Here is a 24,462-nt window from a genome sequence, read left to right on the forward strand (position 1 = left end):
GGGAACTTGTATGAAACTATCAACTACCAATCTGATGACTGTATATGGAAGAGGTATGGAAGAGGTATCTTTTTTTTTGTTGTTGTCTTTTGTCTTTGTGAGTTGTGTGTCATATATTATGTGCTTTATAAATGTGATCAGTTTGGCTCATTTTGTTGGAAAAGGATGTCATTCCTCCTCTGGAGCAGTGACAGAAAGGCTCAGAGAGCGACACTTCTGAAGGCCACAGGGCCTATCTGGCTCAGGGGCACCAGGTGGAGCTGCTGACTGAAGTGCGGTGCAGAAATTGAGAAACTGGGTGGAGAGGCTGCTCTTCAGGGGAGCACAACTCCCCAAAGACCTGAGTAAACTTTGCATTGGCTGCTGTTGAGAAAACAGGGACCTGCCTGCAAAGACACGGTGGGTGAGGAAGAGCTGTATAGGAATCTTTTGTTTTTTATTCTATCTATCTTGTCACATATTTAAAAAGTTAACTATTCAAGCTTGTGTTTTAATAATGTTTGACTTTTCTTTCTGCGAATCAAAAGACTTCCATCTTCTTTTGGAGCTTACTATAAAAAGACAGTATAGGGACATTCACTTTGCAGCGCTGCCTGATTCAGTGTCCTGGCCCGACGGCAAATCCAGAATACCATGAACTGAGACCAGAATTTCCTAGCTAAGATTGCCCCCTTTCTGTGATTTTTGCAGTTGGAATCTGTCTTCTGAATTTAAAGGAAAATAGATGCACACACACTTTTTTTTTTTTTTCCCCTGGAGAAATTTAAAAAGATCCACATCCTGAAGACTGAAAAGACCTCCTAGTTTTTCATCAGACACAATGTCTGGGAAAAGGGAAGAACAAGTTTCACGCAGTACTACTGAGGATGAGGTATGCAACAGTTCAGGACACTTCAGTTGCATATAATGCTATCTGAATAATACCTAAATCTGGAATTTGTGGACTAGGTGGGAGCTATGGCCTTTGATCTCAAGAGTTTCTATGAGTAAAATTTCTACAGGCAGTCCTGTGGATATTTGTTGGCACCTCAGTGCACAGAGCCAGAGCTTTACAGGCATGCTTTCACACCACCACCTTGGTGCCCCTCTGGAGACCTTTGAACCTCTGCATGTGAGACTGCTACACAGAACTTGGCCTTGGCATCCTGTGCAGACAGAGATCATTTCTGAGACTGAAGAGGTACCGCTGGGGGCCCCCTGGGGAACAATGCCTTGAATACAATGCACTAACAGCCCATCATAAGACTGAAAGGGGAGAGTCATTCCCTGAATGGTGTGTTGCAACCAAAGGCGTAGGCACAGGGGAGATGAATCATTTCTCTTGCTAGATGACAAGTAGGGGGGATGGGACAAAAGCTCTTCTCTCACTGGAGGAGGGGGAGGAGGACATAAAGAAGGGTTTCTTGGCGAGAGGGATCATAGAAAAGTACCCTCTGACCTAGTCAGCCCTGAATCTCTAGCTGCCTTCAAGTCTTACTCCTCCTCCCTCCCCAAGTCATGGCAATCACTTACACAGGTCTTGTTAGCCTTTCATGCCTCCCACCTCACCAACCATCTCCTAGCAGCTCTAACTGGAACTTTTCTATAGTGAAATGGTCTGCATACTTTCCAGATGGCACTGGAGACAGAAGTTAACAGCCACGCACCAGTAGGCAGAATAATTATGTCTATCAACCCAGTGCCGTTGAGGACTGAATAGGTGAAGCGATTAAGACTCAAGGGCCATGAAGACATCTCTGCTCCTTTTGTGTGGAGGTGGGAGTAGGGTTAGAAATTCAGTGATACCAGGAGACAGAGATCCATTTCTTTGTGATCTTCTCATTACATTTGAAACACTGCAAAAGACATTCAGTGTTAGTCACGTTTTCCTTGTCTTACTCCAGTCACTCCCGGTTGGTCTTTCCTTTATCTGTGAAGGTGCAGGGGCCTAGAGACAAGTGCCATCCTTGAACTCCGAGAAGATTAAAAGACAACAGAGAGCCATGCTTTTAGGTATCGAATAAACTGGTCTTTGCTGTTTCAGTCTGTTAAAATCTTAAAAAGACTTAACTGTGTCCTCACAGGGGCTGTGCAGAACACAGCCCAAATGTATAGCGTGAGAAATATTGGACATGTTTGTGTGCAGGCTGTCATGCAGCCTGCTATCTTGCAGGCAGATGGTGAAAGCTATAGTGTCCTTTCACACAGCATGTGACAGAATTACAGCTAAACTGGGTACTTGCTCCATTTCTGGACAGGTATGGTCTCATGACGGGGTGATGCCACGGGTGCATAGCATTTCCCATGAGGCAGGCAGTATACAGATGATAGTAACTCTATTGCTGCCTGTAGGGAAGATGCTAGTGTTCCTTCTGAAGCCAGCACTGGAATTATGAACCATATGGGTATTGGAAGTCCTTTTGATGACCTGAAAATATGTTCATAAACATGCCATAGTGAGTAAAGGTGTAGGACAACTGAGTGGTAGTCTTCGTGTCTCTGTGGACAGGTTGCAGACGGGAATGTGGATCCCATCAGTGGCCCTGATGGAGCTCATGAACGCATGAAGTGTGAAGGCCTGAGGCAGAAGAGCCATTCCATCAAATACTCCCAGAAAGGAGTTGTCTGTGTCCTCTTTCTCAGACAAAAGGTTGTGCGGATATTCTAAGATCATTCAGTCACCCTAGTCTGGTTGTCATAGAGAGAGAATAGTGCTTCCTCTCTTATAGCATATTTCCTTGTCTGCTGACTATTCTCAGAGCAGGCAGGAGGCATTGCAGAGTCAATGACAAAGAAGAAAGTATAAAAGAAGCTGGAAAAGAAATAAGACTCTATATGGGCAATTGTAGCAGAACCAGTGACATGCTACTGTTAGCTACATGATATAGATAAATGACTGCATGTCATGTCTAGAGTGGTTCATTGATAGGCTCAGTTGAGAAGGAAAATGTTTGTAACACTCCTTTCATCAGAAAGCTTTGAAACACATCCATGGAGTGGATATATGGTCTATAGGACAAGTCTAAACCCAGTCGGAAGTAAACAGCATAGCAGGGATGTATATAGCTGCCTTGTTTTACTGATCCATTTCTATTGTGCTGCATCACTTAAATAATGTAGACTACACCTTTGTGTTTCAAACTTGAAAAATTTGTTATGCTGCATTCCAATTTTCTGTTCTTTATGGTGAAAGGTCATATAAGCAGTGCAATAAGCAAGTGAATAGCCTCCTTCCAAATCAGGAAAGTAATTCCCAGAAGCATTAGAAGAAGGAAAAGCAGTGGGTAGAAAACATTTCCTTCAAATTCTGTTTTTAATCTTCACTTCCAGCAGTACAGAACCAAGGAGTCATGGCTGTACAGGATCATAAACTTTATAATACCCACTTTGCAGCATCTCCTAGTTTTGACATTGTCTTTAGGAATGGAAGTTGGAATGATCTACCTATTAACTGTGCTGAAAGGGAGAGAATTAAGCACCAGGATTCAAATCAGCTTGCTGAGCTCTGGGACGTCTAAGCCAATAGCAATATAACAATAGCAGCCATATGATGTGGTCATTCTCTGTTACATGCACAGGACAGTTAACATGCACAAGCACAGTAGTTCTGTTTTCCTAAATGCCAGACTTACTATGCTTGCACAAAAGAGTTTTACATATGAGTAATAGGTCCAGCACTTTTTGGAAGCACAGCTTTACTGCTCCTATACTCACAGCCTGCTCATGTCCTACTTCTTGTCTGGGTCTGCAAAGCACCCAGGAAAAGTGGCTGGCTGCCTGCGCACCACTGCTACAAGATTCCCAAACTTGCTTTGTGCTGAGACCTCTCCATGCAGGAAGGAACAAGCTGTATACTTTAAGAATAGCTCTGAAGCCAGGAGAAAGCTGCTTTCAGCTAACATCTTTCTTCCATCTGTCAAATGAGAGAATGTTCCCATTATGAGCTGGGAGAAGAAGCCATACACTGAGCATCCCACACAAAACCAATCCTTTTTCTTATCTAAGTTCTCAGATAAGCTAGGATAATTCTTATTATTCAAAAACATTTTGTTTTTTTCAGGAACCCATCGGGAAGTCACTTGTACATAGGTTTTGGATACCAAAATAACTTGACAATGCTCCCTAGTTTCCTGTTGCACTTAAGTGTGGCTAAAATGTTACATTATGACTGCCAGTACTTTCTTAATCAATTAAGCATATCCCACACACAATTATTTTCCCAGTATTATTTTATTTTTTTTTCTCAAGTCCTTGTATTTGCAAGTTCAGTATCTTTTTAGATGTTTTCCTCTATCACTTGACATGTCTGAACATCCTTTTAATAAAATGAATAAAATCCTTCTCCAAACTTCTATTGATTTAATTCCTTTGACACACACAAAAAATCTTAAGCGCAATATCAAAGTCCGCGACAAAATTTGCTGTAAGACTGATGTCATGTATAAAATATTTCCATTTCAAGAATTAACTTTCAGAAATTATATTTCTACTGGAGTGTCTTGACCTTATCTAATAATAATAAGCCATAAAGTGCTCTAGTTAATATTAAAGTGAAACTTGAATAACTTACATTACATTAGTGTGAGATAAGAATTTGGGCTATTAGCTCTAATCCAACAAAAATAAAAGGTATTTTGAAAAGCAGAAATCTGAGAGATTTCAACTCTGCCTGTCTCTTATGAACATATCGGTTTACCCTCTTATGAAATGCTCTCCTCAAAACCAGAATCATCATGGAAAAATATTTTGAGAAATCCAGGTAAACATACCTTTTAATACTGGTTAAACACTGCATAAGAAACTACAAAGATTAATTCACCTACATTTCGACAGATATGTTTTCTTTTCCTATTAAAACCTAGATCAAGCTCTAGAAAGAGTTTCGTAAACAAGCTACTGGTGTTTGAAATAAAGGAATTCATCACTCTTCAGGAAGCCAGCAATTAAGAGCAAAAAAAAGACAGTCTTTTCAGCCACTAAATGCCTGTTGTATTTTCAAGCTCCAGAGGTAAATGTTGATGAGAATTTTAAAAAGAGCTTTTTTCTTTTTTAAAAAAAGAGTATTTTAAAACCTTGACAATAGATGTGTTGCTTGATTTTTATGCTCTAAGCTTATTTAATACTGCCTGAGTATATGGCTCTAAGGAAGTGCTTATCCATAGATGTTTTATAAAGCATGTAACTTCCATAAAAAATAAGACAAGACAGGAAACATTTGTAGTAAAACTCAGAATAATATCATCACCAATGTTATTAAATACTAAAACAGAAGGAGTAATCAAGTTTTAAATTAAATGGGGAACATAAAAAAGGTACATGTTCAACTCAAACTAAAAGAATTCTTATCTAATGAGATTCAAATTAGTGAGAGTCCAACTATGGTTTGAGATCTTAAATTATTTAGACCATAGGAAATATTTTGAATGCATGATGACAGAGCTGAACTTATCAACAAACAAGGAGAAATACAGAAACGTTTCACAGTTCCTTGCAGGATCTGAAAGATTTTTAGACCTTCAGCAAGCTGTTGTGAATACATCAAGGGGAGGTTATGTCAGATGAAACTTACCATGATCCCAATTTTTGGGCTCCATAACTATTCCAACAGCTGCGCCTTCAAGAGAGCTCAGTTTTGAATAGGAAATTATGAATTTTTACTATGTAAGCTCTTGTGTTGCTGAGTCATTTAAGTGAAGAAATTTGATGCATAGTTTTAGTTTTCAACTGCCTTTCTTTTCGGTGTAACATTCTTGAATCAAAGACACATTAAAAACTTGGTCCCTAAGGACTGTTTATTCTAGTTTAACAGGGAAGCTGCTAAAGACCACGCCACTGTTCCTCAGCCCAGGCTTCAAGCTGTTCTGTGTTACTTAATTACTTAATGTTGATTCTTCCAAGTAACTGCATAACCACCTTCTTCTCAACTGGTTTCAAGAGTATTTCTAGACCTTGATTCTGTTCTCCTTTCTCACATTAAGCACATTTTAAAAAGACCTCAGTTGGAGTTTTGTGACAGAATCTGGTCTCAGCATGAGTATACTCTCCAAAAGCAGACATTATTAAAAATGTTTTCATAAACACGAGTTACTGAGTGCAGATAGCACTACAATTATTATATATTAACAATCCATTCATTAATTTTGGAAAATTTAAACAAGAATAGTGATCTCTCTAAGAAGTACGAAAACCAGAAAAAATACTCTATCAGCTAAGAGCAGGGATTAAGATTACAAAGTTTTGTTTGAATGATAGCATTGCTGAAAAATTAATAAAGTCACAGTTAAACCTTAAATATCTATTGTCATTCACCAAATGCTACTTTCATATACCCTACTACTTTAACCATTTATGTTACTTGTCTAATATGGTATGTGGAATATTATTGTCTTTAATAATCTTTAGTGTTTCAGTGTTTCAATGCATATTGTAGTACATATGGATTGACTAACACATCCAGATACAGAAATTGTCCACAACTTCTAATTTTTCCCATATAAAAGAAACCCTTGTTCTCTTTTACAAGTGATCCATCCAGTATGTCATGATGCAGCAATGCCAGCCTCATATTCTAGACTGAAAAGTCCTTTAATAACTCTTGTAATTCTCCAGTGTTATCCAACTGCAGGCAGAATAATCTCTATTTACCTCAATTAGTCTACACATGTTGCTTCCAGAACGCTCCATGCACTTTACGTTAGGTTTTATTTCTGCCCTAGTAACTTAGACTAAGTATGTGCATTATATGTGGCAGCCTTATGAGCCTTACTGGTGTGGCAAAATCAAATACTAAGTTTCCATGTTAGGTCCACTATCTCTCGTTTGAAATGTTAGTAGAAGCCTCCTCCACTGATATATTCTGGTATACAAAATATGAGAAAAATCCCATTGTATCACTGATTTTAAAATCTATAGTTTAAATCAGCTAGCACCAAAAATGATTGGAAAAATGTCTGCAAGTTATTCTGACCACAGCTGAGAAGAAAAATTCATGTACATAGCAGCAAATGAAACATGAAGCCTGCAGGAAGTCTCCACATCTTACACAAAAGGCAGGTATTAGGGAAACGATGTTTCATCCAAGGCTTTTGAGAATACTGATATAAGGGGCAAACTATTTCCACGCCAACTGCTATGTAAAGACAAACATTTGCCATTCATTGACAGCCTTATTTACACATATGTAGCGACAGTCTATAAACAGATTGAAAAGCCAAAAATAATTAAAATAAATTCTAAACAGCCATCACTTCAAATTACAGATTTTCCTCTCCTTTGCTTTGTCTGTCTGTTACATCTATACAAAGTGAGTTCAATGCAATGACATTATGTTATGCCACATTTGCATATGCAGAAAACATGTCTACAAAACCAGTAGAGAGTGACATTTTTCTCCATTCAAAAAAGTGTTTAAGGTAATGTGAAAGCTAGAGGTGTGAGTTCCCTTGCTTGATAATAACAGAAACTATACCTTTGGGAGAAGCTGAATTGCTTGGAGTATTCTCTGTCTGTGTCCAGAGTTAAGGATTCCTATTTCCAGGAGATCCTGGTCCTCCATTACGTTGCTTCCCTAAAATGGAAAAAAAAAGAGGTAGAATAAAAATGAAAAAATAGGAGATGCCTTCAATAGCCTGAAACGAGCCCTTCTGGTGTGTTTAAAAGAGAACATTTTGCTTAACTTGTAGTATCCAACAACAATCATAAAAGACTGATGATTGCATTCATTTTCATAATGACAAAATATGGCGGAAGACGCCTGAGCTCATGGACAGTTACTATAGTGCTGGCGGCACTGTCAGTGGACACTCACTCACTCAAGGCAAATACTAGATGTGAACCTGCGTCCATTTGATTGAAATGAGGGACAAGGCCAGAGAAATGTTCAGAAACTTCATTTTTTCATTCCCCTTGTGTTTTGCCCAGCTATATATGATGTTCATTTTTCTCCAGACTTAGCACAGAATAAGATCAACAGAGTGGATGAGGATAAAATTATTTAGTTCCTTGTTAGTAAAATGGTGAAGAAACCAAAGATGAGGAGCGGCATCAACAAATCCCATACAGTCCCCATCCCCTGAATTTAATTGTACCAGTTTGGTCCTAACTTCACCCATCACTGCTCTTATCTCCATGCTTGCAGGCAGATCAAATAACTCCTAACATGCAAACAGCTGAAGAAGACTATCTTGTTCAAACAATACACAAAATAAGCACCCACAAAACCCCTCAGTTCAAGCCTCTATTCTGAGGAGTTGCTACCAGTAAGACAGGACCTATAGCTCCACAAACAGGATAAGACGACTCCCAGGTTCAAGGCATCTGACACCACCTAGACAGTAAGTTCAGCATTTGAAAGTTAAAGTGCTTGATTAGCTGGCAGTGACTACTGGGAATCACAGGAGGCACAACCGTAGCTTGAAAAGGGAATTGCAGCAAGGGATCAAATCAAGACGGTGCAAAATAGGCTGGCAATCTTGGACTGCCTTATTAGACTATCTAATTTCAGCCTAAACCTCTTTTTTATTTTTAAATTTATTTTTTTAATTATTTTTAAAAAGCTTCTAACTATTACAGTTGTGAGCAAAGCCTGCAAAAAAACAGATGGCCTGCCTGAACTCTTACCCCTGTTGGACTCTCATGACACTAATTTGCTAGAAGCAAGAATTCTTATTATTTGTACTCATTCAACATCATCATGAAATAGCCTTTATGTGAGCAAATCCATGAAAAACTTCATCTCCACCTATTCATTTGGCTAGCTGCTTCTGACTCAGTAGAGCTATTAAGCAGCAGCAAAATGAAAAGCTAATAGGTGCATAATCGAACATGCTTAAATACTTTCTGAATCAGGGCTTAATAACGGATATGAATTCTTTCTAAATATGAAACCTCCTGTCCCACAGCAACAGAGCTTTCTTTCAAAAAGCACGCTGGTATATGCAATACTTCACCCTGTTCAGCTGCTAAATCTTCACTCTTTTCAGATGGACTGATTAGTTTACAGATGTAGTCTCGAGGACTCTCAAGTGCTACTCTGCAGAGTATCCTGCAAAATCTAGGGGAGGTCTTTTTAAGGCAATCATGGAAACTTTGCGAGGCTATTACATTTAAAATTATATTGCACAGTAAGTGGTATGATTTAAGGCTACAAGCCTGCAAATCATATCCTGAAAGAATTTGTGTGGAGCATTCGGAAGAGGGGCAGGCAGAGACCTGCTCTAAAGGGAGAAGCTGTGCAATCACTGCAGTTCAAGTACATGACATGGGGTAGGAGTGCGCCCAGCTCAGACTGTGCAAACAGTGATAATGATGAGGTGGGGTTAACATCCCCTTCATCTCCCTGGAAAATACACACACAATATAATTTCCCCTTTCTTCTTTTCTCCTTTAAATAACCTAAAGGAGGCTGTAAACTTACAGGAAGAACTGGGGAAAAAAACCTTCCATTTTAGGCTGGATTCTCCAGTTGCTGGAAATAGCTGGCATAAATGAATTTAACTAAGCTGAGCCAAGTGAGGATCCAGTCCAAAACAGAGGCTATACATCTTTGTTCATTTTAATAAATGCAGTTATTTTGTTTACAGCTATTGCTTTTACTTCATTTCACTGTTTTTCAGATTTCACCTTTCATGACTGCGTGATGTTTACACACAATCACGCTACACTCATCACTGAGCTACTACACATTGTTTACTGGTGTCAGTAACCTTGGCATTCAGCTTCAAATACTGCAATATTTAAAACCCAATTCAGCTAACACTTAGGTACAGGAAAAAATCCTGTCTATTTACACAAAGTTGCTGCATAGCAGAGACAGCATTATTTTATTAATACTTTACTATTATTTTTCCTTATGTATTAGTTAATATATTTTGTTTCTTTGCAGTTGGCATTATATATTTTTTAAAGGATGTCAAGGTTACAAAATCAAATATTTAAAACTCAGGAAAGACTGGAATTTGTGTTGCCTCCATGTCCCCTGTCTGACAAGGCAACAACCCGGTCTTTCAGTGTGCTCAGGTTTTGGGGCTTTTCTTGTCTGTTACCATCAGTGTCAACAGTAGCAGACACTCATCTCTTCTGTTAAAGAGACTTAATTGTCCCCTGCCATGGAGCTAAACCAGCTCTTCATCTTTCCACTAGAGCAAACCAGGAAAATTTAAATAGTTGGTATGTACCTACTATTTATTAACATAGAGGAATAAACCAACAGTACAAGGGGGGTGGTCAGTAGATCGAGAGAGGTCCTCCTTCCCCTCTACTCCGCCCTGGTGAGACCCCACCTGGAATATTGTGTCCAGTTCTGGGCCCCTCAGTTCAAGAAGGACAGGGAACTGCTGGAGAGGGTCCAGCGTAGGGCAACAAAGATGATTAAGGGAGTGGAGCATCTCCCTTATGAAGAAAGGCTGAGGGAGCTGGGGCTCTTTAGTTTGGAGAAGAGGAGACTGAGGGGTGACCTTATTAATGTTTATAAATATATAAAAGGTGAGTGCCACGAGGATGGAGTCAGGCTCTTCTCAGTGGCAAACAATGATAGGACAAGGGGTAATGGGATCAAGCTGGAACACAAGAGGTTCCACTTAAATTTGAGAAAGAACTTCTTCTCAGTGAGGGTAACAGAGCACTGGAACAGGCTACCCAGGGAGGTTGTGGAGTCTCCTTCCCTGGAGACGTTCAAAGCCCGCCTGGACACCTTCCTGTGCGACCTCACCTAGGCGTTCCTGCTCCAGCAGGGGGATTGGACTGGATGATCTTTTGAGGTCCCTTCCAATCCCAAACATACTGTGATACTGTGATACTGTGATACTGCGAACAGTAGTAGAAAGCTGCTGTCTGCTTTGCAGACATGCCTGTGAAGAGAAAAAAAACCACAACAATCTCCCTTATTCCTATCTCCCTGGTGTCTGTTCCTATTCTCCCCTTAATCCCAGTCCCTGATTCCTTTTTTACCCGATTCCTCTTGCAGTCTCCTTCCATAGGCTCCTACACTGAGAGTGAGGAAAACCTCACTTCCTTCTGCAGCAGATTAGAGACGAGAGGAGAAATTCTCTCCCTTCTCTTAGCTGCCATACACATTTATTATAAGCCAGGCCAAATTTAACCTTGATTAACTTTATAGAGGTGACATGGTAAATGTAATTAAAATTTATATTAATGCAAGAATGTCTTTTCACATTTTTTCAGCCTTAAAACCAGCTTTGTTAGCTATAACATGCACCAAAAAGAAATTATTCTAGTAGACACCTAGGGAATGCGAGTCCAAAGATTTAACTTTGATATGCTCATATACAGAACAGGTTCTTATAACAGGAAATATAGGACACCCATCTGTACTGAGGTTAATATGCTTTTATTATGTAATAAAAACATAAGAGGCTTTGTGATATTGTGGTTTCTTAAGTCTATAGGAAAACTTAGTTGGAAGGAAAATTTACTTCTTGGAATTAAAGCACTAAGAATGTATCAAAATTGCTTATACTGGGACAGATTCAGATCTTATTCCCTTCAGCTTACACTGTTGGAGTTCCTGTCTTGTTAATGCATAAGGAATAGTCTTATAAATTAGAAAGATTCTGGCTCTGAAGTTCCCGTTAGTAAAAAGTGTAGCTGACCCCCCTGGGATTTGTGATTCTGCACAACTCTCAGAAATATCATCTTTTTCCCTGTGGGCACATGCAGGAAGCCAATCTCCTGAGTAAGAAGGCAGAAGTTTCACAGAACAGTTGGGCTCATGAAGGAAGGAAAAATGAAGCTGCATGTGGGAGACTGGAGCCATATGAAAAACAACACAATTTAAAAAAACCCAGAAATTTTGCCAAAATCTGAGATAGTTCCTATAAATATGTTCAGAACAAAATACCTAACGGTACATTATGAGATAAAGGTTTCACTGGCATTTATTTGAGATGTTGCACACAAAATCACCTCTGGCACTCTCTACCTGAAGTTAATATAGCCTTTCCCAAAAATACCGTATTAGACCTTTATACCAGATGCCAAATGTGTGTAAGTACAGATATAGGTATACAGAATCTTTAGATATTAGGGTGACAGGTGTGACTGTGTTTCTCATTGTCCCCCTTTTGTACCTACGTTTTTAATCCTTCTGATATTTTCTGTGGATGAGACTACGGTGAAAAAATTCAATGTCTGGTTCTGTCATCTAAATAAAATAAAAATAGTACAGAAGCTTTAAAACAGCTGGAAGATCTATCACCAGACTTATCTGAAAATTCAACCACTGAAGGTGAAAGAAAGGGGATGTGGGGAACAAACGACCTGCACATGCTTTTTGGTCTTGTTCTTCACCTCAGTTACCAGATTGAAAGCCTGATAAAGGTTGGAGAGAGGTTTTAAACATTTTCATTGCAAGAAAAGTTCTGGAAAAAATCCTCAGTGGGGAGGTAAATGCATATGCATCAGTTTATGTAAACTGAGTAAAAAATGGCTGAAAAAAAGAGAAGGAAAAAAATTAATTTGGCATTTGAAACTTTTTTATCTCTCACAAAAGAAAAGATTGTTACATAAGAAATAGAAGATTTGGGAAAGTTCTGGAGATAGGCTGGCAATACCAACTAACTCGGCTTTTTCTATGCTCAATTATATCAGATAGAGGAGGAGAAGTAGTGAATCTGGTGCCTAAAGCATTGTAAAAGCTGCCACCCCCATGCTGAGCTGAATCCATTTACTGAGCAGACATTATTGAGATCAAGTTCAACTGGAGATGCCAAATGCTACTGGAAGTGGCAACAACTTCTGGCAACCTTTTTATGCTTTTCGTGTATTGGAAATTGGTTTGCCCAAGACCAAGGCTGGTGTGGGTGAGGGAGGTAAATACAGGATTGGTGGGGTACCACCAGTGGATGCATCACTCTTGTTGCTTGGGGAGCACAATATGCTCTCTTTTGCCCTCTCCCAGCTTCCCAGGTAGCAATATCCATCCAAATTTTATATTTGCACTCTATCCCCCACTGGCTTCCTGAGACCTGACACTGCAGGAGCACAGCTGGGGGATCTGAATGGAGTTGGGGCAACAGGTTTCATACTGAGGTTTTCAGGGTTGCTGGACATACAACTTGGCATGGAAAGGAAAAAAAGATAATTTGGGAGGTGGTACAGCTAGCTGGGGTATCTGAGAGTACCATCATTCCTGCCGCTCAGATAAGCGAGGTGGGAGCAGGGCAGAGGCAGATGGGAATGCTCTTCATTGTACGTGCTTGGAGACTGAAAGTCAAACACAGAAAACAGACGAATAGCATCAAAGACCTCTGATGTTCCTTACCCCTTCCACCCCACATGCATAACTGGGAAGGAAGGGAGCAGGCACCTGGTACCAATGGGAACAAGAGCTGTTACGAAATCCATCCTCAAGGGCTCACTTAATACAGCCCCATCTTCATTCCGAATTGCTTTGCTTCTTCATCACCTAATCCTAATATCCTTCCAAACTGCATCCCATTGAAATAGTTGACATCTAAACTGTTCTCTGGCTGGGAACGAATCAAAGAAATCTTACAAAATGGTTAAGGACACATTGAATAACCAGGACATTTTATCTTTCATTGTCTAAATGATATGCCAGAAGGTTTATAAATTTTCATCACAACATAGCTTTTCCACAAGGTCAAACAGTTTATTTCTTAGAGGCTTGGAGAAATGACTACAGAAATGTAGTTTTCAATAATGAAAACCACTTCTTCTTAGTGCAAAAATTCCAGGCGAGTGTGTCACACATTTAATTTCCAAACAAGAACTGGCATACAACCAGAATTTAGTAAACTTCAATACGAGTGAAAAGGTTGCCTCTCGCTGTATTGCCACTGTTAACATGAAAACAAGATCTGTAAGAATGATTATTGAGTGAGATGCTTAACTTGTACTTTGAGGTCAGAAAGATTTATCAGATTCCTGGAGAAACTGCCGAAGTTGTTATTTCACCTACAAACCTGACAAGACTGTTAGAAAAATCCCCTGCAGAAGCATGAAATTTTGCCTTGGGGAAAAGAGCTTGATTCTAAAACATGCTAGGAAGAAATGACTGAGCATGTTGCAAAATAATAATTTGATAACATTCTTCTAAAATTATTTTGCTTTTAAACTACTAATACACATTCTTAGTCCTCACTTTGCTCTATTGTCAGTCTACATCTGTGACTTTCTTAGCAATTAAAAACCGTATAAAACCAAGGAGAAAACTGGAAGAAAGTTTCCCATATTGCTGTCATTTTGTCAGGAAGTAATAAAAAAACATTATTGAGATGTTATTTTAAAAATGGTATTTCATTCATAGGTAAGAGTGAGGTGATAGCAATTCAGAGCCCTAATTTACAAACTGTGCATAAAGATAGAAGGTGATGTAAGAAGGGTCAGTTTAAAAAGGAGTCCAAACAGACCCCTAGTCCCACTCTACCTCTGTTTTAAAGATCTCTCTCTGCTTCACATTCTTCCAGAAGTGAACCTGAAGTAAACAGTGCCATCAAAAGCTTTTCAAATACTGATATTCAAATGAACATATAGTCACAGACCTTACACAGAACAGTAATAGTTAATTAAAGTATAGTGATAATTAAACAATACTGATAGCTGGGACAAGGATCCTTGTAGGAAGAATTTATGCTATTTTTATCCTCTCTTCCTTATAGCACTGATTCATTATAACCAACACAATTGTCACATGCAAATTAGCTGCACAGATAAGGTGGCAATTGAAAAAATTACCTCTGATGTCACACTTGGCCCACTTAATTACTAATGTTGTTGACCCAACTCTGCCTATTTAGTCATAACAATTCAATAAAATAACTATTAATACTTACCTAAATTACATCTTAATGTCTTGAATGTATATTGTGAAGATAATTTCACTTCATTTGAGTAATGAAAATTCCAGAGAGTCTATATTGTACCATTATTCAGATTACTTGAGATAAATGCTAGTTAGCTCAGATGCTAAATTTCTCAAAGGACCCACTTTAAAATCAATATTACTGTGATCTAATTAACAGACTTCTGGATTCTCACAAAAATATTCCCTTTTCCAATAAGTGTTTAAGTTCGGGGAGTACAGGAAGGGGCAAACATGATATTTTCAAACATAACAAAAATGCTGAATACCTGCTCTGCCTGTAACATGGAGATCTGTTTAACCTTGGAGATAACACTGGTGTTTTTTGTAATAAATGTAAAAACTCTGTTCACCTCCCAGAATGATTCACAGAAGTATTTCCTTCCTCGTATTTTATTAACTCTAGTCATGCTGTTTAAAATGTGAGCTACCCAAATCAGGCTGGAGAGCACAAAACACAGAGTCAAAGACTTTGAATGTAAAATTCCAGGTATGATCCATGTCTTAAAAATAGATTATTCACAGAAAGCCTCTGTGATACAGCAGCAAGGAAAACATATGCTCAAAAAAACGTAAGCCTTCCCACTCTCATGCCCCAAAGTTACAACTGAGGTCTTGGAAGCCCTTGTTCATCTCCTGCCCGCAGCTGAACCCCACTCACACCAGCAGCTTTGCCTTTAGGTGTTCAAGCTCGCCATTCGGAGCAGATGGAGCAGCTTGGAAACCACGTCAGACCTTTGAGTGAGCCTAGAAAGTAGGTCCTTCTCATAGATGCCATCAGAGCTTGATCTGGTAGGAAATCTCAGGGCATTCCCAAGGCAGAAACAGAGGAGCATGGCATGAATTGGCAGCTGCTCTTTCTTAAAAATATGACGGAACAAGGAAGAATGGCTTTATCTTTCTTTCTCATAGCTCAGCCCAGCCATTAGAAGATTAATGCAGAAGATGGGAGATCAGCTTCATGTGTCATTTTCAAACTCAAATGACCTAAAAAGAGAGCAAGCTATGCAACAACGGATAGGAAAAGGCACCATGGGATTGAGGAGGAATCATTTACTGGTCCTGCTGAAACTAAATTACTGTGAAGTTTAGCCAGTAAACCAGAGAGGAATATTTTCCTTTAGATCAGTGACAGCTGGCTGTGGTAAATCAATCTTCTTGTGCTGTTGCTAGAAATTTTTCTGGTTTACATCCAGTGACTGCCAAATATAAAAAGCAGAGAAAAAGCTAAAAATTCAGGACTTTCTATTCCTTTCAGCCAAGAATCTTAACTTTTGAGCTACAGACTCATGCTTCTAGTGCATACTGTAATTTGAAAGAAAACAGTAAGCCAGTTGTCCTCACCCAAAGGGATGACCTGGATGTCAAGATCCAGGGAGCAGCACGAGAAATCCAGCCTTCTAAATCATGTCTAACACAGGGCTGCAAAGAGTGGCAAAGCTTTCAGATATAACTCCTCCTTTCTAGTATCTTACTGGCTTCCTCTGCTTTTTGTTGCAACCCTATTTCTTAAATGCCTTTCTCTTCCTATTAAGTTACGTAGGATCTTGTGTGCCTAATTCAATCGTAGGGATCCCACTCCCAGAGACAGGGACTGTAAAGTCAAGCGTGGTGATGCCCACCATTGCTGCTGCTAACTGCATTTTTAACACGTTCTCGGAGGGCTCACCTGGCTGTTCAGAGTCCACCCTGTGCACTGCAAAACGAAGGCACTGCCTAACCTGGCAGGTACCCAGACCATTTTCAGGACCTGGCTGCTAGAAATTGGAGGCTGTTAGGTCAGCTGAACTTGTTTTGTTTAATATTATATTACTAAATATAATAAAATATGAAGTGGCTCCCAAAAATGAGAAATACTGGAAAATGAATAGTGTTTTCTGTGTGTCACTGATATGCTATGTTTGTATGCATTTCACATTCCACCACGCTGCTTTTGATCTGTAGTGGTGATGCCAGGGTAAAAGGTAAGAGAGCTTGTAAGCTAATAAGGAATTGGAATATACTAACTTTCTAGAGATGAAAATTAAAAGGGTGGAGGGAAAACAGACAATCAGGCTTTGATGCTAAATACAGTGTTAAGTTGAAACCCATTTTAGCATTTTCCTACAGATATTGTTTGCTAAGGCAGGCACAAAGAACAGCAGGATTGAATAAAGTATTGTTGTCTCCCACTGCACACAGATGAGATTTCTGTTACATGCGATTTTTTTCTTACACAAACCATTGTGATTTATTGCCACAATATGTAGAGGGATATTACTAGCCAGGTTTCTGAAGCCCAAGAAGTAAGAGGAGATGGCCTCCATTTTCTTCGAACCCTTTCTAAAAATACAAGAACATTTGATTAAGGGTTGACAATTTTCTTTTCTTCCTTTGCCTGTTCCTGTAATTCATTTCGCATGGGAAGTGGGCTGTGTTTTTCTTATCCCTTCCAATTCAGCAGCCGGGCGGCTGGCTTTGCGGGCCCACTCCTGTCACCACGGCAACCAGCAGATCGCTGTGATGTGATCCCACGTGCTTTATGTCACTGCATGGTGCTATTGTTCTCCAGTAACGATTTGGGAGATGTATTTTCCTATTATCAGAAAAGAAGATTAATTATCATTCCACTGGATGGTCATCCCGCGTGTCACGCGTGGACTATGGTATCACATTAGGATGCATTTTGCTTCACATGTAGTGATTTCAAGAACGATTGGTTTGTGCCACGAAGCCTACGTTCAGTACCAAGCAGACACTGCCTCTCAAAAAAAAAAAGCTAGAGAATTTGAATCAAAGCTGTAGTTCCCAAGAATCATTAGTATGACCCTATAAGATGTATCATAGGTCTCTTTAACTCATTAGTTCAGTATCTCTGCTAGTGGCCAAAACTGCCCAGAGAAGCAAAATATATAAATAATTTGTCTTATATAATTTTTTTCACTCTCACCTTTGGGTTAATAAAAAGTTAAGCATATAGGCATGTAGCTATGCTAGACAATAAGTGCTGGATATACAGCACGCAGAAGACCTGATTTTGCTAAATACAAAACCACCATAGATTGTAATGTATACATAAGGCTCAGCTGCTCTTTACCATTTGGAAGAAATTGATTTACCATCCCTTTTCTAGACTAAAGTAAATCATCCCTGCACTGCAAAGCTTATTTCTTTTTATGTGTTGCAGAGGTAGCAGAAGCCCTGGACCAGCCTTCTTACAAATTAACTTTAGAGTGATATATTCCACAAGAATCAAAGTAAGACCAGTGCCTTAAAAGCTGTGATATGATGACAGGCCTAAATTTGTAGAGTGCATGGAAGAAAGGATACTTAGAATCACAGAGCAGTTTGGGTCAGAAGAGATCTTCAAAGATTGTTTAGTCCACTCCCCCTGCAATAGGCAGGGACATCTTTCATGTTGTCCAAAACCTCATCCAAACTGACCTTGAACATTTACAGGGATGAGGCATTCACAGTTTCTCTGGGCAACCTATTCCAGTGTCTCACCACCCTCATAGTAAAAAAAGTGTTTCCTTATATCCAATCTAAATCTCTCCTCTTCCGTTTTAAAACCATTGCCCTGTGTCCTGTCACTACATGCCCTAATAAAAGGTCTCTCTCTGTCTTTCCTGTAAGACCTCTTTATATATTGGAAGGCCACATAAGGTCTCCCTGCAGCCTTCTCCAGGCTGCACAACCCCAACTCCATCAGCCTTTCTTCACAACAGAGCTGTTCCATCCCATTGATCATTTGTGTGGCCTCCCCTGGACCTGCTCTAACAGGCCTGTATTTTCCTTGTGCTGTGACTCCAGAGCTGGACACAATGCTCCAGATGGGGTCTCAGGAGGGGCAGAACTGAGGGGCAGAATCACCTCTCTTGACCTGCTGGCCACTCTTCTTTTTATGCAGCCCAGGATAGGACTGGCTTTCTGGGTTGCAAGAGCATGTTGCTGGCTCATATCCAATTTTTCACCCATCAGTATCCCCAGGTCCTTCTCTGAAGGGCTACTCACAATTGATTCATCCCCCAGTCTGTACTGATATTAGGGGCTGCCCCAACCCATGTGCAGAACCTTGCACTTGGTCTTATTGAACTGCAATATGTTCACATAAACCCACTTTCAAGCCTGTCAAGGTCCCTCTGGGTGACATAATTTCTATGCATAAAGGAGATATTTCACCCTCTGTCTTTGGCGATCCCTAAAACACTTGAACAAGGTATAACTGGACAATGAGTCCAAAGAATGAGGGAAAGACATTCAACTTATGCTACTTTTATCTAAGAATTAAAGGTTTCATTTTGGAAAACAGCTGTGTAGGCACTGATATGTAAGAAATGTATTCTGGAGTGATTCACTGATCATTGCATTTCTTAATATTTTTTTGTCAATCCATGACAACATATTTTTAATACTAAGCAGTAGCATTTAATGTAGCATGGTCTAGCTATTTCACCAATAATACAGCTGCTGTCACCCAGAACCTATAAAAAAACTGTACAGAAATTTTCTGGATGTCATATAAAGTATTAATTACTGCAGGCATCAAAATAGTTTGCCCAAAATTTTTAAGTATCTTGCCATTGAACAATAACATTTATAATTCTGAAATATAAAAATAAACAAACACATCCAATAAATAAACAAACAAATGCAAAATCAGATTTCTGGATGTGTGAGCCAGATAATAAACGGTCTGCTTTCTGTTCCCCTCCTCCCTTCAAATCTATTTTTCTCCCTTTGCAACTTATTCCCAATCCACATATTGTATTCAGATATAGTTCAAATACCTTCCTGTTCATGTTCTCTGCTTTATTTACACATTTCTCACTCTTTTGCAAATATTCTTGTATTGTATATCTCAAATAAAACACAAAGGCAGTAATTAGTGTGACTACCATGGTTCTGTGTTTTGTACCCATAACTGAGTAGTTAGAAGTTACAAATATACAACATGGCAGTTTTATACCAATCCATAAATTACTTGCATGTATAATGACAGGCATAATCTTTTACTGCCAGTGAATATAAGAAAAAAGGTCATGCATGTGAATAAGTCTGTTCTCAGAAATATAACTATGTATCTTGTCTCCAGACAAAGTAAGTACTAGCTGTGAAGCTTAAAGTCACATATTGGTCCCATACCGACAGTCCTAGCATCTTGGTAATAGCCCTTTGAACTATTCTTCCTGCCTTGCAAATAGTATTTGGTTTCAAGAATCTTCTATGTAAAGGTAAACTTGTTTTGTTATGTATCTGAGGGGCTGATTATTTTTCCCATTTATGTGCTGCATTTTCTTAAGAATGCAAAGTAACATGTTAAAAATTAATGAGAGGACAGCTTGATATATTCTTAGGGTAGTATTACTTGTATGCAGACTGATCCAGTCCCAGAACAGTGTGGAAGGCTTCTGCAATGCTGCTGCACAGCTGGTTGTCCAAGTAAACATGTTGGGACACCTGCTCTCAGAGTCCAGCAATCTGACACTGGTGCTTCACTCCTCTCAGTCACAGGAAACCTTCATGCAAGTCACTCACCTCGTGTGGCACCTTCCCTCCTGTTGCTACAGCGATGAGCGTTTCCATCAACCCGTTTCCTACTACAAGGATACTGCACTCCACAACTAATGTTTAGGTAGCCTTTGGGACCTCTCCCTACCCAAATTCAAGCAGTTATTTTACTAATGCTTTGCAGATTCCTTTGTGAGCAAGCTAAGCTTTTTCTAATTTCAGTTTCTTTGTGATAAATGTTCCTAATGGTTCCTGATTAACACCTGTGAGTCTTCTGCCTTTAATATCAAGTCCAAACTAGACCACTGTGAATATTAAAACTGTGTGCTCCTGACCTCATGACACAAGATTGTGGAAGACTGTAACTTCACTTAGTATAATTTCTATATTTCAGTATACCTTCTTAAAAGTTACCACAATTAATGCAACAGACAAAATAACAGCTGCTGATCACCACTACACATCAAAGGAATGTTGCAGAGTCATGAAGCTGCAAAATACCAGAACAAAGACTGTTCAACACCGGCACACCACCCTTCACCCCAGGATACATATTCTACATGGCACCATACACACAGTATAATTATATTTATGAATAATCCATTAATTCAGTGCAAAGGGATGGATGATACTTACAAATAAGTTAGCTGATATTTCTTTTTTTAGCCTTTATCATTCTTTGTGTGGGTCCCTGTCTTATATATATATAGTTTTTCATTGAAGAACTCACCAGTAAGAATGACTCACTTTCTGTGGACTTTTTATAGACTTGCATTGAAATAATATTAGACTACCCAAAACCCAGGAATTAATATATTTTATAGGACCACTTCAAGACAAGGTGGCATTTTTATACTCCTTATACAGGTAAATAATTAAAGTAGGACAAATTAGGGCCACAGCTATTAGTTCTAAATCTATTAGTTTTCAGTGTCTAAATGCAGGGATTGTTTTCTTCCATTTCAATGAGTACTTAGTATGTATCTACATATGTAGTCAAAGGATAACCATAGTTAAATTCAGTTTTAGTGGTGAATACTCACACTACAGCAAATCCAAATTCTGTTCCTTCCCTTGCACGTGTATCAAAGGGTTTTCAGTGCAACAGTTTTATCAAAAAACTTGTCACAATCTGTAGCTAGCTGTCTAGATAAATCAGAAGCCTGAGACAACTTAGAAAACAAAAAAATCTGAATAATATGATACTACCCTGTTTCTCCAAAAATAGAACCTACCCCCAAAATAAGCCCTAGTATGATTTTCCAGGATTTTTAATGATTTAAAATATAAGCCCTACACAAAAAATAAGCCCTAGTTACAGTTCATAAAAAAAGACAATTTAAATAGTGCCCAGCCAGCTATACATGTAAAAAAGTAAGCATCTTTTGGAATGAAAAAAGTGTAAGACCCTGTCTTATTTTGGGGGAAACAGGGTACAAAACAGGCGGGATAGCACGGCCAGCTTTCTCCAAGGTGTCAGCTTAAACCCAACCAAGCAAACTGGCTCTCACTGAGCACCAGCTGTGTTGGGCCAGAGTTGTCACCCAAAGAGTGACAAGAATATCTCTGTGAAAACCAGCCAGTTAAATGTCCCTCTGATTTTGTCCAGGACTCCCTAACATGTTTTAAGTCAGAAAAATAATTTAGATGTGAAGCAGAAATCCTCCATCCCCCTTGGTTTTAGTTTGCTTCCCCAGTTTCTTTTCCTTCCTTCCTTCCTTCCTTCCTTCCTTCCTTCCTTCCTTCCTTCCTTCCTTCCTTCCTTCCTTCCTTCCTTCCTTCCTTCCTTCCTTCCTTCCTTCCTTCCTTCCTTCCTTCCTTCCTTCCTTCCTTCCTTCCTTCCTTCCTCCCTCCCTCCCTCCCTCCCTCCCTCCCTCCCTCCCTTCCTCCCTTCCTTCCTCCCTCCCTTCCTCCCTCCCTTCCTTCCTCCCTTCTTTCCTTCCTTCCTTTGGAGACAAAAAAGACACAGTAATTTCTACCGAGGAAAGAGGAAATGAAGAAAAGGGAGAGATGGGGAACACAAGAAGAGTCCAGTCTGCAGAGATGCTGAAGCAGGGAGAGAGGTCGGAAACACAAATGTATTTTGGGAGAGAGGTCAGACACTGAGAATCTCAGAAATATAGAGAAATGAAGAGTGGCACCCGAGCAGCTCCAGGAGAGACAAGAGGAATGCTAAGAAACAGTTTCTGCCATGGGTTTGGCTTACAGAACCAATAAAATGCATGATTTCAAGATTAAAGTAATGACAAAATGCATGTATCTAGCTTATGCACCAAAAATGTTCCTGATTAATTTTGTTTTGGGTGCAAAAATATTAATAAGTATTAAATAGTTTTGTTTTCCTGCACTATTTTTAGCTTGAGTCCAATTGTTGCCACCGAATTTATTCAGAACTTAACTGACGGTATTCAGTGAAATTCCTCAGGCATTCTGGTTACCGCTGGCTCCCTCCTGAGAAACTGTGCTTTACAGCTACAGGTACTTAGAAACCTGAACGATGAAAGGACAGACACAAGCAGATAATTGGCCACAATATAGCTCTTAATATACAGGTATTTCTATCCCAGTATCCTCTCTTGTTTTCATATATGTGGGCCAGCAATATTATGTAATTTCCTAGCGAGATAATTAAGGGAATAGAGAAGCATCTTCCCCAAACTCATAATGCAAATCAAATGCTGACCTCAGAAAAGACCCTTAGATATTTAGTCCTGTGCATTTTCCACAGATCAGGCTGCTTCTGCATGTCCTAGCAAGTGTTTTCTTTATTCTCTTTTTTCCTGAGTCTCCACTTGTTATTGTTCAAGAAGAAAGAAAATCAGCACGAACTTTAAACAAGTACATATATGAATCAAGATGTTATTATATACATAACAGAGTTAAGAGATGGAGAGAAATCAAGCCATACAAGCAGGAACAGCAGAATTTGCTGACAAAAAGCCTGATATTTTAGGGAACCAAAGATTTGTCTGTATCTGAATTCTTTGACATAATATTCCACTCTTGCTGCATAAAGTTATTTTTCTGGGCAGAAAGTGAAGATCTACTGTTTCTACAGGTAATAAAACAAGTACTCAAAAAATCAGAACGACAGGAAGTAGAAAGTTCATAGACAGAATAGACACATTTCCAAATTCCAGGAGAGATGGAAAATGAAATAAAATAACTTGCTTTGTCAATTCATAATTCCTTTCTGGCAACAAGAGGGATGCCTAGGGAGTTCAGAGAAGCTAACAGAACTATAATATTCATACTATATTTAAAAATGGATCAAGGCTAAAAACCAACCCAGTATTGTGCAATCTTTTATCTTAACACAGCATGGCAGTTAAGAACTAGTATTTCTTTATAAACACCACCTTAACTTCAAGAAGTGGGCTTTCTATGTGATTAAAAAGGGAGCTGTTTGGAGAAAGCATACCTGAAGCAGTGAAAAAGCTGTTAAACAGTGTGGCTACTGAAGAATAGAATCTATCAGTCATTTCAGAGATTTTAAGGGCTGTAACCAGCTGCACATATATTTGGTTTTAGCATGAGCTATAAGGTTCCAGTGAATAAGATGCAGATTCTTACCACCCTCTTTCCAATTGCAAAAGGGCATTGTGCACAGAGGGCCACTCTTTATCAATTCATGGCTGCTAACTGGGAAGTCAGAGAAAATACTGTTTGGGAATTTTATCAAAAAGGTCATTTGATAGGTGTTTATCCAGCATGCTTTTATTTATGCTATTCTAGTTTTTAATATTTAAACTGACTGTTAGCCCTTGTATCCACAATAAGCTTATCCCTCCACATCTGCCACCTGGGCAAATATTTTGGCTTTTATATTTCAAAACTTCCATCTAGTTCTGGTTGTTGGATCAAAAAATTTTCAAAGAATTATTATCCAGTCAAAGACTTACAACACAAATCTAGAGCAGGTATGGTATGTCTTGCAAATTTAATCCATTGTTGTTTCCATTAACAATGCTATTAAATAATTTGGTTTCAAATAATTCAATAAAATAATGCACAAGATAATAACAAACATCTGAAACATGAGATTTCAGTTAAGTCATGGGTTTTATGTACAAGTGTATGTACCATCAGCTTCATCAGCACCAGCCAGGCTAAAACAAATACAGTATATTTTTGCATGGAGATTTTATCCC

General features: G+C 39.1%; 1 protein-coding gene across 8 annotated transcripts in view; it reads right to left on the reverse strand.

Annotated features, from left to right (window-relative positions):
- Positions 1–24,462, reverse strand: part of ANKS1B (ankyrin repeat and sterile alpha motif domain containing 1B) — a 436,612-nt gene that overhangs the window by 166,949 nt on the left and 245,201 nt on the right. For all 8 annotated transcript variants that reach the window (XM_071800411.1, XM_071800380.1, XM_071800388.1 and 5 more), the window contains one exon: positions 7,448–7,546. In XM_071800411.1, the coding sequence (XP_071656512.1) occupies positions 7,448–7,546 (99 nt within the window). The remainder of the gene's footprint in view (positions 1–7,447; positions 7,547–24,462) is intronic.

The sequence above is a fragment of the Patagioenas fasciata genome, chromosome 1 (assembly GCF_037038585.1).
Source record: "Patagioenas fasciata isolate bPatFas1 chromosome 1, bPatFas1.hap1, whole genome shotgun sequence".
Classification (NCBI taxonomy): domain Eukaryota; kingdom Metazoa; phylum Chordata; class Aves; order Columbiformes; family Columbidae; genus Patagioenas; species Patagioenas fasciata.